This window comes from Loxodonta africana, chromosome 9, assembly GCF_030014295.1.
Source record: "Loxodonta africana isolate mLoxAfr1 chromosome 9, mLoxAfr1.hap2, whole genome shotgun sequence".
Classification (NCBI taxonomy): Eukaryota; Metazoa; Chordata; class Mammalia; order Proboscidea; family Elephantidae; genus Loxodonta; species Loxodonta africana.
The window spans coordinates 66,934,822-66,951,296 of NC_087350.1; the positions used below are offsets into that span (position 1 = coordinate 66,934,822).

Genomic DNA, 16,475 nt, shown 5'->3' on the forward strand with positions numbered 1-16,475 from the left:
TTCCAAGGAGTAGCTGGTGGATTTGAACTGCTGACCTTTTGGTTAACTGCTGAGTTCTTAACCACTATACCACCAGGACTCCCATTATGCTATGGAAGCTAGTAAAGAGCTAGTACTTTGGGGAGCACTGCCACCTAGTGGCTGCATTGCATACTTGCAGGCAGATGTGAGCATTTTAAAGTGAACTGGAAGCATTGAAAATAGAGGATGTCCACCAGTGCTGTTATCAATGAATGTGCTTCTGTAGCCTTCATGCTTGTCTTGGGAGGTTCTTTCTAATTTTTCTCCTTAAGACTCCTGGCAGCTTTTGATCCTTCACTAATAAGGTCTTGAATCTTTCTGGCCTTTTACCAATCATCTAGTCACTTGGATGTGTCTCTCATGTCCAAAAGAATACCACAAGTATATAGTTCCTACAGTGAGGGGAAAAATGAAAAGCATCCTAAGACAGTATGGGTTATCCCTGGGTGGACCTAATTAAGGGATAAGGAAAGGCCAGGGCAGAAGCATTATTGGACCCTGGAGCAGCTGCCTCCCCAGACTTCCAGTGATAAGTGAGGGCTAAAAATACTTCCCCAGTTCCAGTTAAAACTGTCTTAACAAACCTCATGTTTATTTGTTCTTACATGCACAGATAGGCTCTACTATTTTACATATTTGCTCTTCATAGCATCTCTTCCTCTCCCTTCCTCTGTCATAGACCCTGGCGACTGGGGTAGTGGTATGACCTCAGCTGGGCTGTGTTTGTTGCTTACAAGCAGGGTTTCCAGCCAGATCAAACCGGTTCTGTCATGGCCGAGGAAGCAAAACCAGAAGGGACCTGGATTTTTACAATTTGGGGGATGCGGAACAATAACCAGAAGGGGAAAAATTAGGCATCAAAGCCCTGGAATGGGAGACTTGGAAGAGGCATATAATTAGCCCTTTCAGGAGCCTGATGCACGAGATTGGATTATTGGCAGGGCTGTGGAGAGCGACACACATTCACAGTCCTGTGGTTGGCCACCATCTTTGAGGTGAGTGGCATTGTTTCTGATTCTGCTCAAAATCTCATGGGCAAGAGATTTGGTTGCTATGCAACATGTACGCTGCCCTTGTTTTCTAAGAGGGAGATTAGGTTTCTAGCAGGGTTTTGACCCATAATTTTTTCCATTTCAGTTATCATAGCAGTTCACACAAATTTTAAAAAATTCGGGTCTGTTCCAGTTTTGCTTCCTTAGCCATGACTGAACTGGGAAGAACCAGTTTGAAGCCCTGCTTATAATTAATAAATCTAATGAGCCTGGGCAGTAGTTGTGCTCATATGAAGCTATGATCCTAATACTTCCAGCAACTAGTCAGGCACTGCCACCAAAAGTCTCCAAAGGAGACAGTTACCATATTTTATGCAAATAATCCATGCCTTCTGTGTTTGTTTACTGGCCCTGTCCTCCCACCCTTTAAGTATTTTCACAGGCGCTGCTATGCCAGTTTTTTTTTTCACATGTTGTGAAGAAAAAACAGCATAGCACACTTGTAAGGATGCCTGGTGGGGGGCGAGGGGGAGATGTGACAGGCAAACACATAAGGCGTGTGTTATTTGTGTAAAATACAGTATATCATAGCAAGCCTACTTTTTTTTTTTAATTGTGCTTTAGGTGAAAGTTTACAGCTCAAGTTAATTTCTCCTTCAAAAATGTATACACATATTGTTTTGTGACATTGGTTGCAATCCCAACAGCAAGCCAACTTTTTGCTATCTAGGACTAATCATGATGATTAGGAGAAATAGTTAGGATCCTGAATACCTGATGGCTACCAGCTGTGACTAGTTCACAAGAGCCACTTGCTAATTAGGGCTTTAGCTCCATACCTCTAGGTCATCCTGTGTGTCTTCAAATTGCGGCAGCCTTTGTTCTCTGCCAATTATTAAATATCCAGGAATTTAGTGATCCAGTTGTTAAACCACTGGTATTTTGAGCTCAACCATTTTAGAAGTATTTATACTGTGGAAATTGGCAAACACTTATAATGACTAATGGGAAGAATGACTCTGGATTCATCTGCCAGAAATAATCCTATGGCATTTTTGGCCTTTGTCCATTTGAGATCTTTCTCCGTGTGCTCCCATTACAGGTTAAAGTATGCCTCTGACATTCCCTTAGAGCTTGTTCATCCCTCAGTTAACTCAAAAGCTTTAGCAGCAGGGTCTGCTGTCAGCCAGAGGCAGAGTGGTTTCCTAGAGGGAGGAGAACCAAGAAGTATCGGAGGTCTGCTGTCAGCCAGAGGCAGAGTGGTTTCCTAGAGGGAGGAGAACTGAGAAGTATCAGAGGTCTGCTGTCAGTCAGCCAGAGGCAGAGTGGTTTCCTAGAGGGAGGAGAGCTGAGAAGTATCAGAGGAGTAACACCTGCAGCTTTGCAAAGCCTCTCCTTAGATCACCAACACTGTCTTCTTCTGGGGCCAGTGAGATGGGCCATGTCAGCCCCTCAGAGCCTTTTACGAATTTCACTTGGAAGTTGCTTTGAAGAACTCTCTGGAGTAGGTCAGGACATGAAGCAGTGCGTTTCTCCACTAGACTGTTAGTTCTCGACTCTGGCTGCAATTTAGAAATGGTTAACACACTTAGCTGCTAACCAAAAGGTTGGAGGTTGGAGTCCACCCAGAGCTGCCTTGGAAGAAAGGACTGGTATCTCCTCCCAAAAGATCAACCGCTGAAAACCCTACGGAGCACAGTTCTGCTCTGACACACGTGTCTCCACACACTGGACAACCGATTTTAGAAGCTGACATGCACAAAGGACCTCCCCCTAAAGCCAGGCTCTGAATTTGGACTTCTAGGTTCCTAAACAGTGAAAAAATAAATGTCTCTTCTTTAAAGCCAAAAAGAAAGAAAAAAAGATAATATTCATTAATGTTGAGTCTTAATTTTGCTGACTCCACACAATAAAAATGTCTTTTAACGATCAAATTAATCCCTTGATATTGCCCTAAAATTAAAGTCTGAACGTATATAGATACCATCCTCTCTTTTTCATTTTATTCTTAATCTGTTTAGTCCCAGCTAGGAGGGCTTCACTCAAGAGTCTGAGTGGAGTCTAGGTTCTGCTTTACCAAGATCCACAAAATGGTGAATTGATGTGCTGGGCAGTTTAAAACAAATAAAAGCCCCCAACAAATATTTGAAACACTCCAGAGCCACAAGTGACCACATCTGCAGCTTACAAACCACGCGTTCTCCAGTGTTCATATGTAAATGACATTTCAAGAACCTAGTCATGTCTTACACTCCAGGCCAGAGGTTCACAAACTGAGGTCCCTGGACGCCAGCGGCAGCAGCGTCTTCAGGCAATGATTGTTAGAAAATTCTAGGACTGCACCACAGACCTACTGAATCGGAAAAATCTGGGCATGGGACCAGAGTTTTAAAAAGCTTCCAGGTAGGCATTATGCTGAGCGAAATTAGTCAGAGGCAAAAGGACAAATATTGTATAAGACCACTATTATAAGATCTTGAGAAATAGTAAACCTGAGAAGAACACATACTTTTGTGGTTACGAGGGGGGGAGGGAGGGAGGGTGGGAGAGGGTTTTTTTATTGATTAATCAGTAGATAAGAACTGCTTTAGGTGAAGGGAAAGACAACACTCAATACATGGAAGGTCAGCTCAATTGGACTGGACCAAAAGCAAAGAAGTTTCCGGGATAAAATGAATGCTTCAAAGGTCAGCGGAGCAAGGGCGGGGGTCTGGGGAACATGGTTTGCAGGGACTTCTAAGTCAATTGGCAAAATAATTCTATTATGAAATCATTCTGCATCCCACTTTGAAATGTGGCGTCTGGGGTCTTAAATGCTAACAAGCGGCCATCTAAGATGCATCAATTGGTCTCAACCCACCTGGAGCAAAGGAAAATGAAGAACACCAAGCCCACACGGCAACTAAGAGCCCAAGAGACAGAAAGGGCCACATGAACCAGAGACCTACATCATCCTGAGACCAGAAGAACTAGTTGGTGCCCGGCCACAATCGATGACTGCCCTGACAGGGAGCATAGCAGAGGACCCCTGAGGGAGCAGGAGATCAGTGGGATACAGACCCCAAATTCTCATAAAAAGACCAAACTTAATGGTCTGACTGAGACTAGAGGAATCCCGGCGGCCATGGTCCCCAGACCTTCTGTTGGCACAGGACAGGAACCATCCCCGAAGACAACTCATCAGACATGAAAGGGACTGGTCAGCGGGTGGGAGAGTGACGCTGATGAAGAGTGAGCTAATTATATCAGGTGGACACTTGAGATTGTGTTGGCAACTCTTGTCAGGAGAGGGGATGGGAGGATAGAGAGAGAGGGAAGCCGGCAAAATTGTCAAGAAAGGAGAGACTGAAAGGGCTGACTCAAGAGGGGGAGAGCAAGTGGGAGTAGGGAGTGAGATGTATGTAAACTTATATGTGACAGACTGATTGGATTTGTAAATGTTCACTTGAAGCTTAATAAAAGTTAATAAAAAAAAAAAAAAAAGCTTCCAGGTGATTCAGGGTAGTGTGTCACACCTGTGTGGTGCAAATGGTTAACATGCTCGGCTGCTCATCAAAAGGTTGGAGGTTCAAGTCCGCTCAGAGGTTCCTCAGAAGAAAGCCTTAAAAATTGTGCTGTAGAGCACAGTTCTACTCTAATACGCACGGACCCGCCATGAGTCGGAAACGACTCAATGGCAACTTGTTGGTTGGTTCCAGGTGATTCTAATGTCACTCAGGCTTGAGAACCAGAGCTCTCCAGAGCCACCTTGCTGTTACCATTTGAAGGGCACAGCACAGATAGTTATGTAAATGGGTGGGCAGAGAAAAACCAAAGAAAAGAAAAGAGAGACTGATGTTTTTTAATTCTCTAGATACAAAAAGATCAATTCCGTTGTTTAGAGTCCAACATTTGAGACTCTGAAACAGAGTTTTGAGAATTCTCTCATCAAGGTTAGCTGTGACACTGAGATCACTACATCCTGACAGACTAAAAAAATCTACACTGTGCATTATTCTTTCTCAGCGAGAAAACACATGAATGCTTGGGCAATGAGGACTCCCACATTTAGAAATGTCACTGTGTTGTCTCCAAGTGTTTCCTGAGGCATCCTTCCTACTTTTAGCGTCATCTTGTACATTTAAAACATTCGAAATCTCGTTTGCAGTTCTCCCTCTTTTCTATGTCCCCTTAGCAATCTAATTCTGAATTTTTTGTTGGAAACCCTGGTGACATAGTGGTTAAGTGCTACTACGGCTGGTATCCAAAAGGTTGGCAGTTCAAATTCATCAGGCACTCCTTGGAAACCCTGTGGGGCAATTCTACTCTGTGCTATAGGGTCGCTATGAGTCGGAATCTACTGAAAGGCAACGGGTCTGGTTTGGTTTTGGTGTAGAGAGGGGTATTGCTGCCACTCTTGTGTGGACAAAGACCTCCATAATTAGAATGAGCAATGTTCCAAATTAACCTCATGGCTCACGTGTCCACAACCGCAGCCTCTTTGCCACTGAGGAAAAACAAATGAGGCTGAGGTAGTAGACATAGGCCCCCTCTCCCTTCCCACTGATGCTCCACATCACAGAGCAAAAAGCCTGCATACCTGCACTCTGGTCATTAGAGGGTTAATGCCTCATTGGCGGAAAAGAGCCTCCTTAGGTAAGCATCTGGCTGAACTTCTAGAGCCTGTGTGGCCTGCAAAGTTAACTTCTTCCATGACTACACCAGATTCGATGCCCCACTCCCCTCTACCAGTGCAGGAGCCATCACTGTCACAGCCTGTGTTCCCAGAAACCCAGCCCGCCTAATCCCAGTCCTGTGTGCCTTGACTCTGCCTACTGTTCTGTGATGGTTATGTGTCAATTTGTCTGGGCCATGATTCTCAGTGGTTTGGCACCTATGATGTAGTTTGGCAATTATGTAATGATGTAATTTGGCCATCACGTAATGATCTAGTCATCCCCCATTTTGTGGTCTGATATGAGCAGCCAATCAGTTTCCTTGGGGGTGTGGCCTGCACCCAAAATATGTATACATATGTTTACACAAAGCTTGCTTGCTCTGGATCCTGCATCTCTTTCGACATCAGCCAACTTTTGGTTCTTAGGACTTGAGCCAGCAGCCTGCCATTTTGCTTGCTGATCTTGAGCCTCTTCAGCTACGTCAGGAGAAGCCTCCAGCCTGATGCTAACCTGCGGACTTAGGACTTGCCAGCCTGTATAACTGTGTGAGCCATTTCCTTGAGATAAATCTCTCTTTCTGTATATACACTTCACTGGTTTTGCCTCTCTAGAGATCCCAGCCTAAGATACCCCCCCAGATGTTAGTAGTGATGGGTAGAAAGAAGTCTGGACTCTAAATCAACATTGCATCACAGCTCCAGTGCCCCTGGTTCCAAGGGTCACCCCAAGGAGAGCAAGCCTTTTTTCTTACTATCTGGTGAGTTGATGGTTACATATTGATGTCAGAACTTCTTTTATTCCTTTCAACCTAAGGCTGTGTGGCCTCCTTGGCCCTTCCTTCCCCTGGAGTCTTACTCTGGTTCCTTTCTCTGTGGTTTTTTTTTTTTTTTTTGGTACGGCTTTATTTATACTATAAAACTTACCTGTTTCAATTGTACAATCCAGTGATTTTTAGTAACTTTACAGAGTTGTGCAACTGTCACCACAATTTAATTCTGGCACATTTTTCATCACCCCATTTGCAGTCACTTCTGGTTCCTTTTTGGCAAGAAGTCCATCTGGGCCATCTTCCTTCACCATCTCCTGGGAGAGATGATCCCGAAGAACCCAAAGGGAGTTCATTGAAAGGGAGAAACTTCTTTGCAGCTACCACCCAAAACCCCACTCCCTCTCTAGACCTGGGCTATCAGCCTTGGCCTTGATCTACTGGAGCACTCCTGCTGGGAAGTACACCATGGGGAGGTGTTGGAAGCTCACCTGGTCCTCACGCACATTAACAGGTCTGTCGGAACTTATAGGTGAAACTGTGACTGTGCCTTTCTGTGGGAAGAGTGGGTAAGAGCAAGACCTCTTGAGTCAGAGTGCCCAGGTTGAAATCCACAGCTGCCATTTCCGAGCTGTGTGATATGCAGCAAGTGATTTGATGTTCCAGAGCCTGCTTCCTCATATGTAAAATGGGGGGGGGGGGGTTGTGTAAGAAATAAATCATGTTCATGAAAAGCATTTTCCAAGTGCCTTGCACGTTGCTAACCCAGTGCCATCGAGTCGATTCCGACTCACAGCGACCCTATTGCACGTTGCTAATGCTTCATAAGTGTTACTATTACTAAAGGTCCATCAGGTTTTCAGTGGGGCCCATGAGTCAAAAAACTTGTTGGAAGGTGCCACCCATGATAGGGTGTGCTGCAGAGAGAGGGGCAGATGCTCAGAGCAGGAACACATATGGTTGGCGATCCTGAGAGAAAAGAACGGAGAAGTCACGTAAGTGGGGAGAGAGAAAGAGGCACCAGGAAAGAAGTGCAGACCAAGTGCAAGCAGTTGCTCTTGAAGGCCCCAACTCACGGTGACCCCATGGTGTCAGAGGAGAACTGTGCTCCGTAGGGTTTTCAATGGATGGTTTTCGGGAAGTAGATCACCAGGCCTTTCTTCTGAGGCATGTCTGGCTTGACTTGAACCTCCAGCCTTTGATTAGCAGCCGAGTGTGTTTATACTCCTGCACCACCCAGGGATTCCAGATTAAGGGCAAGCAGTTGAAGATATGGGATCAAGGCAGCTGGACTGTGAAGGGGGAACGAGGAAGTGGAAGGGAGGACAAGAGAGTGAAAGGGAAAAGCAGGAGAAAATTTGGGGAGGAAGCTTCCTGATTAATCTGTGGTCTCAGTACACACCTTGAAGTCTGAAATGGCTTCCTCTTCACAGAAGAGCCCAACAGAGATGCTGGAATTTAGAGCTAAAGAGCCACACATAGGGTTCAGTTAACAGCTTACCCTGCTGTTCTGCCCGACCATCACTTTGGCTTTTGAGCCTACCTTGTCATCAAAAGTTACATGTTTCATTTCTGTGGGTCCTGTGGAAGGCTTCTGGGGTCTAGCCCAGGCAGATGGAGATGACATTGCATACGGGGCTTTGGGGAGAGCCCGTTACAGTGGTGCTCTGTCAGCTAGTATTAGTTCTTTTGTTCCAAATGTGTGGGCGCGCCTCCCTCCACACCCAGACAGGTAGCCATCACTTACAAAGACACAACACACATTGGGTTTTAATGAGAAAATAATTGTATACTTGCATTGAATGCCTCACAATCACTATAAAACCAAAGCAGGATAACATTTAAGTGGTTAACATACACAGGAAAGCCAGATACAGAGTATAATTTTCACACACAGTATTGCTGCTTTTTTCCCTCCTCCAAAAAAAAAAAAAAAAATATATATATATCATTTGGGTAAAGAGCAACACAAAACCAAAATTGGCAGCTCACTGAATGCTTAGAATTCAGGAGATTGATTCGGTAACTAAAACTGGATAGATTCACCATCTCTAACATTTAGGCTATTTTTTCCCCCAATACAGAGTTTAATTAAATCCATTCTTTAGTTGGAAAAAAATTTATTTGTCTTCAGAGACAAGAGTCAACACTGCTTTAGTGTTCTTTGTTATGCTTTATATGTATATTTGTGTGTGTGTGTATATATATGTGGACACTGACCTATATACTGGTTATATATTGTTGCCTGGGGCGGGCAGCATGCAGGAGGATAGAGAGGCAGGGAAACTGCATTGCATCATCCAAGTAGAACACAGCCCAGCCTCCTGCCACTGACAGGCCCTGATTCCATAATTTCTGGATGAGAAAGCCAAGGCATGTCAGTAGTTCATCAGCTCCGGAGGAAAGTGACATCTATAAACACTGCAGAATGGAATACTTTCAGGAAAGCTTTTAACATCTACGGAATCTAAACATTCGTTATAGTTGAGATTAAAAAGCTTGCGTGCTATTGGGGGTAGGGATGAGCATCAGAGGTGAAGTTTTTCCCAAGCCTCTGTCCCTCGATAGATTAGGTAGGAATGACTTTCCTCTAGGCTCTGTTCCATCATCAGGAAGTTAAAAGGGTTTGTCTGGGATCCCAGAGCCTAGCACGGTGCTATGTACAAAGTGGTGGCCGAATGTTTCTTGAAGGAGTAAAAAACTCAAGAGCACAGAGAAAATCTGGCTCTTCCTAAAAAATACGTTTTGATAGGATTATAATAGGATTATTAGCGAGCGGGGCAAGGAAATCCACAGCAGTCATCTGGAAGGCAACACAGGAGAAGGAGCTCAAGTCAGAGATGTAGGGGCCACAGGTAAACAGTTCTCTGAAGTTTCCTTATCTATGCACGGACAGTGGACCAAAAGACCCACCCCTAAAATTCTAAACTATTCCTTAAGTGCTTCTGGTTCAATCAAAGTCAAAGACCAGTTTGTCTGCCTCTAAAGCTATTCAATTAATTGTGTGGCCTCCTAAACTTCCCTTTTGGCTGCAAATTCTCTTCAATGTAGGTTTAACGTGAGTACATAGTTTCTGGCAAAAAAACCAAAAACAAAAACACTTAAGGTAAGTCATGAGCACTGTTTCCTCTTGTGAAAAATGAGGAAATTAGCCCACATCATCTCTATGGTCTCTACCAGATCCTGGAGTCCAGAAAACATGAAGCACTTGTTATTCTTTGTGTAACCCATAGAACTATCCTGCTCTCCAGCCATGCTAACTGCTGGCTGTGCCCTGGGGCACCGATGCTGCTGCCTCACCCACGTGCCTGCCTTGGGAACACTCCCTTGTTGTTGAGTCCTCAGCCCAGGCTTCTGGGACTACTGGCTGGAGATCATCAGGCAAAGACGATCCTCCCACCTGAATGCTCCCACTCCACTTTCCAGGACTTCTCATCTAACACAGATCTCGTTTTCCTGGAATTAGGTGTCCCCATGCCAGCCTCTCTACCGGAAAATCCATTCCTTCTAGTGGGAATCTTATTTGTTTTGTGTTTTCTACGCTGAGCACATTTTGTTGAATACCATTCAGAAGAGTGAGCCACATACGATGATGCCAACTGCCCACATGCTGTTCTTGGTTACCGTTTGTAGAATGTCTTCAAACTACAGATTCCCTTGGCAGTTTGAAAGGATTCTTGTCAGGTATTAGACTATTCCATTCTTACCATGTGCCCATCATTTGCCTGTGAATAAACTTCCCCCAAAGTCAACTCGAGTCTAATAAAAGAAGCAAAAATAATGTGCATAACACTACGTACAAATTTTGTGGAAATGCTACCTGTCAGAATAACATATTAGAGCTTGTGACAAAACAGTATGAAAACAAAAATGAACTTTAGTGAGGTCTGACTTAATTATTGCTTCTGTAAAAACCACAGTTTTAAAGCAAAGGAGGGAATTTAAAAAAGGGGGAACAGGGGGGCTGGTGAGTTTTTTCTCATGGCCAGAACTGAAAATTTTTCTCATCCAGAAATTTAGGGCACCCAATTATTGAATGCCCTTATTGTATTGCTTTAAATGAGAGAAAGAGTAAAGCTGGCATCCCCCATAGTATAATAAGCATGACTGCAAAGCATGAGAATAAATATGATATTTAAGTGTCAAGTTACAAAACTGCTCAAAATTTTGCAATTGTGACTCATGCAAATTCAATTCAATACTAGAAACACTGCATCAACTCGGTGCCTTTATACTCCTTTTCATAAAAAAGAAATTCTCACTCACTCCTCAAGCTGGCAAACAGCTTTGAAGGAAATAACTGTATACCCATGTTCCACGATCATTCTGGAATTTTAACTCACACATACTCTCACTCATGAACATACACACTTGACACATACAAAGGTTCACACACATGTGCATGTACACACACACACACACACACACACCATCTTTAGGATTTGTAGCTGATTCCAAGCTTGCACTTAAATTTCTATTCTATATTTTTCTCTATCATCCTGAAAAACACTGCTTGCTCAGCAAAAATAATCTTTCTTGCTTCCTTATTTTCCCACTCTTTCTCCCTCCCGTCTCCTCTCTCTACCTTCATGACCTTTCTTTAAATTTTCCTTCTTGATTGCTCTAAAGTCACCCATCATTCTTCCTACTATCATCTCTAAGGCCCACTTTATTATATCAAATATAGTTATAAACACCTTTGTATTTCTTGTCGTCTATCCCTCTAAGGCAGAGTTCACCCTTTTTTTTTTTTTTTTGAATTATTGCCACTCTAAAAATACCCCTACCGTCTTGAACCCAGCTGTTCAATGTGTGCAGATTTTATACATGTATATATTCCCCCATCCCATCATAAAAATAGTTGTTACCTACTAAATACAGTTTTTGTATGAAGAAACGTAAGTACGAAAATGTGTTCTCATTAGCGGCAGGTCAGTCAATATTATAAACAGACAGGATTCTAAAGCTAAAATAATCCATTTGGTTTGGCTTTCTCCCCCCTTTTTCTACCTCCCAACATAGATTGTGTTTACAACGTGAAGAAATATTGTCTTAAAAATCAGGATTGTATGTATTGCAATCATTAATTGCTCCTAATTAAAAACAATTAAATGTAAGAGAAATGGAATCATAACTGCCTCTTCTGAGCAAATATGGAAAGAAACATCGTTCATTTTATGGCTGCTGGATTAACCCAGCACCCCTGGTGCTACAAGTGGTGGGTGGGAGCAGACACACCAGGCAGACTGCCCCAGCCTGGGTCCTATGGCTCCCTAATGCCCTATGCCACCACTTGTTCCTCCTCATCACCCAGTGAGGCTGGTCTCAGCTCTACCTGAAGTAAACATGTGGATTTGCTTGTAACTTCTTTGTCTTTTTTAATCAATTGTGGATTGGTCCAAATCCAGACAATTCTTTGAGTCACGAAAGAAAAAAAAAAAAAAAAAAATCCTTTCTCTTGACTCCTGGGTGTCAGAGTTTGATGGGTGGACTTCCTTTTCACTTTCTTCATTTTTCATCATTGTCTATTGCAGCTTCTGGTCTACATAAGGATTGCTGAGTTTGGTTGTACTTTAATAAATACTCCATTAAAATGCTTTGATTGATTAATTTCTTGGTTTCTTGGCATCCCAAGCACCAAAGAAGCTTCCTGGGTTGAAAGAAGTTTATTCATTGTCCTCTTCCTCCTGGTTGGCATAGATTCCTGCCTCCCAGCGCAAGGCCAGCGCGCTCTTTCTTCGATTTACCCGTGTGGCCTCAAGGACCTGAAGGGAGAGAAAAAAATATTGTACAGTTCACGGAATATTGATTATGTACACGAACCAACCTCTACTGTTGCTTTCCTCCTTTTCCTCTCTCAAGAGCATCTATGTGACAGGGGATGGCAGGGGAAAGTAATGAAGCATCTGGTACTGCTGGGAAGTAGGAGCGGCACTAGGCAAAAATGTAGATCTGGGTGTGTATTAATCTCATAGCCAAAATTCATTTGTTATTTGATCCACGGTTTTCAATATAGGAAGGTCTAATCTTCACGAAATGTTACAGAGGCTTTCTTTAAACTAGACTTTACTCTGCATCAAGTGTGTTAGATTACAAAGCAGATCTCTACATGCTCTAGATCATTGCTTCCCAAAAGACCTTTCTGTGATGGCAGAAATGTTCTGTAGCTGGGTTGTCCAATATGGTGCCGTTAGCCACATGTGGCTTTTAAATGCTTGAAATATAGCTAGTGCGGCTGAGAAACTAAATATTTAACTTTAATTAACTTAAGTGTAAATAGCCTCATATGGTTAGTGACTACCACACTGGACAGCGTAGCTCTAGATTGTCTTGGTCTTGTCATAAACAAGCAGACCCAAAATTCCAAACATTTGGACCAGTGTGGATTGAATTCATCAAGCCTTCAGGATCCACATAAGCTCTGATCATATTTATAACACAAAAGTCTATGCAGGCATAATGAAACTTCAAAGAGGCACTAAATGAGAAAAAAAAAAAATCAAGAAGCAGAACAAAATAGCTTCTTGGGCCAATAAAAAGCAATCTGGGCATATTGATGCAGCATCAGTGTCATAGGTGCAGGTATCTGGCATTAAAGGTGACAACACTGAGGACAAGTAGGCTCACTCCCATCAGGGTAGCACCTCCATCCCTCCAGCTCTCTAGCATAGTCTGTGGGCTCCTAAGGGGAGATTTCGGGCAATCTAGCTTTAGTTTGGTCATGATGAGATTCCAGATGAATGACAATTAGGTTGCCAACATTTGAGAAAAGTTTCAATGTCATAATACTGCAGCAAAAGTACGCCCATGTATGCCAACCAGTTGCTGTAGAGTTAGCTTAGGGTGTGCAGTAAAGTCCAGCAGAGCCAGCAATTTGGATCACCCAAACTGCAATGAAGGCTCTGCTTATTCTAAGAACAATCATTTTGGCAAGAGACAGTGATGCTGACAACCGCTGAGAAGCAAGGAGATGCAGGTTACAGGCAATGTGGAAGCCTGGGCATAAGTAGATTCTGAGTAGACTGAAGGTCTGGGTGTCCACCTCAACCTACGTTTCTGTACCTTTGTTAAATGGATGAACTTCCCAGTGCTTCAATGTACTTTCCTTTGGGAAGCCTTTCCATTCCTCCTAGCAGGGACGGCTGGACCTGGCAGGGATCCTACATGCAGGATGTACTCAGTCACGTTTGTTGAATGCATGATGCATTGTTAAGCACATAAGCCATGTTATGAAATGTCTTGTGTATAAGCACACCGTGGGTACTTACTCAGTATTGAAGAAATACAAATTAGTAGAAGGGAAGCATGCTTCCAAATCTGGTGTAATTCAATAGAGGATTTTTCTGGTCAATGTGTAGTAATAGGGTGCTGAGAAACAGCACTGGACTAGACTTGGGAGTCCTGAACTCTATTTCCAGTTCTGTCTGTTATTGTTCATGGGATCCTGTGTCTCAAGTTTCTTCATCTACAATATGGAGACAGTACCTGTCCTGCTTCTTCACAGACTTTCTTGGAGAAGGCAGACCTAGGTTTCAATCCTAGTGACTACCTGAACTTGGGGAAGTCACTTACCCCTATGCCTCAGTTTCCTTATATGTAAAGTGGGGATAATAAAAACTACAGCAGGAAGTTGTCCTGAGGACTAAATGAGACAATGTATATATGCCGGGCACAGGTTCTGGTGTAAGTTCTCAAACAATGATAATTGTTGATCTTATCACGTGAAAGGGCTTACTAAACTATAAAGTGGTATCTAACCATATGGCATTTTTATAAGGAGTTTTGCGTTGTATAAAATAGTCATCTGTTTGGCTTGCAGATTGCACACACAAACTGCAAAAAATAAAAAAGTTAAAAAAAAAGTTCTGAAAAGCATGGTCTCCTCCTTTTCTAATGTTTTTTTTTTATCTTGCATTTAAGCCCTGTTTTATTTCTCCATCACGTTGAGAAAATTTAGTTTGTTCTTCAGGAACCCATGTTATCATACGTCTAACAAATATTCATTGGATTGCTACTAAGTGTTAGGGGCTGTGCTTGGTTTTGGGGATAGAATAATCCCTTCCCTCAGGAACTTAGTTACAAAAAAGTCTAATGGGCAGAAAAATGATATTTATAAATATGGAAACATTTAACATAGCAGGGCTATTTGTGGGAGCCCAAATAATCCATTTATACTAATAACGAGCTGTCTTTAACTAACTCACTCTGCTAATTTGCATGGCCACTTAGCATGAGTCTGAATTTTTGACGAAATCTAAAGCCTCTAGTAATGGCAGAGACAAGAACATAAACAGATCGTCAGTAAAATAGCTGGCAACACAACCTTCCTCTCTTTGGATTCACAAGGCTTATCACCCAGGATGGTCTTAGGGGTGAAGCCAGTCTTACAGCTGGCCTTTGAAGATTCAAATGCCAAGTCCTCAGAGAAGGTACGTGAATGTGGATTTATGCCGTAACTAATCCAGACTACTGTATTAGATGTGTGTGTGTGTGTGTGTGAGAGAGAGAAGAACTATATATTTCCAGGAAATTTAGAGCTCTTATTCTTTTTACTGTGTATTAGTTTTACTTTCTTTTTTGGGCAAAAAAGCACTTACCTCTAGGGCTCTGATAATAGCAAACACTTATATCATGTATGCTATGGACCAGTTACTGTTTTTATTCTCACCACTATTCTATGAGATCCATGCTATTATTATTCCTATCTTACATATGAGGAATCTGAGGCACAGGGAGTTTAAGTAACTTGCCCAATATTACAAAGTAGGAGGAAAGCCCACATTTGAACCCAGCACTCTGGGTATGGAGTCCATGCTGTAGGCCACCATGCTACACTGCCATTCAGTGACTGCAAGCTTAGAGTCTAAAGAGGCATTAGAGGAAGGCAACCAACACTCATTGTGGAAACAAAGAGGGAAAAAGAAAAAATAACAAAGACTGATATAAGGTTGTATATATCAAATTTTAATTCAGACTCAGGTCTGGTGGGGGGAAAAATCAATTCTCTCTGAACAACCCTTTAATATTTGCTCTCTCTAATGCTTAAGGAATTCAAGTGAATTGATTAACTTTGAGTAGCAATCAACATAAATTATTTTGTTTTGGAGGTGGGAACTACAGATAGATAAATAATACCAGTCACACTATTTATACTTATATTAATATTTATATTTTTATCCTCCCAGTCCCTTCTCAATTGAAGATGAATTGGGGCCTAGTTTTATCTTCTTTGAACACATTTGACCAAATTTTACTGTTCTTAACTATGCTGGCTCAAAGGGCTTGGGGCTAATTCTTCAAATTGCTATCCCCTTGATAAGAAGCACAATTAACCACCAAGGAGGGTACGTCCAGTGATATTCTCAGTATTCACTTTGCTCAGTATTCACTTTGTACCTTACAAAAGAAAATTACTGATAATCCTCAGAAATAATTACAGAAATAACTGTAATTATTTCTGCTAAGTAAACAGACTTTTAAAACACATATTATGCTATAGTTGGTTCTAGTAAGTATCAATTGCAAATATCTAGTGAATGTGAGGACTTAGAAGGCCCATACCAAGTGCTTTTACTCCTAGACCAATAGAGAGAAATTTTTCCACAAGTACACAAAAAGGCATGTATGGTAACGGTCATTGAAGCAGTGTTCATAATTGCAAAAAAAGCAAACAATCTACATTTCCATCAGTAGGAGGATGAATAAATCACAATATATTCATTCAATGGAATACTATACAACAGTTATAATGAATGAACGAGAACCACAAGTATCAACATGGGCACATCTAAAAACAACACAGACAGAATAAAGAGCAGAGGCTACAACAATGAGATACCATTTATAGAACATTTTCAAACATGCAAAAATAAGATATTGTTTATATATATACACATATATGTGTAGTGTAAATATAAAAACATGCATAAAAATCATGAACACCAAATTCAAGAATAGTTACCTCTCAAGAAGGAGGGGAGGAGAGAAGGAAGACAGGAGAGATGGGGGAAAAGAGAGAAATGGGAACTGGGAGAAGTA

The 16,475-nt window shown here is 42.2% G+C and overlaps 1 protein-coding gene across 3 annotated transcripts in view; it reads right to left on the bottom strand.

Moving 5' to 3' along the window:
- Window positions 1-6,543: 6,543 nt before the first annotated feature.
- PALM2AKAP2 (PALM2 and AKAP2 fusion) overlaps window positions 6,544-16,475 on the bottom strand; it is a 401,677-nt gene continuing 391,745 nt past the window's right edge. For all 3 annotated transcript variants that reach the window (XM_064291625.1, XM_064291624.1, XM_010587765.3), the window contains one exon: window positions 6,544-12,202. In XM_064291625.1, the coding sequence (XP_064147695.1) occupies window positions 12,195-12,202 (8 nt within the window). In that variant the 3' untranslated portion in view covers window positions 6,544-12,194. The remainder of the gene's footprint in view (window positions 12,203-16,475) is intronic.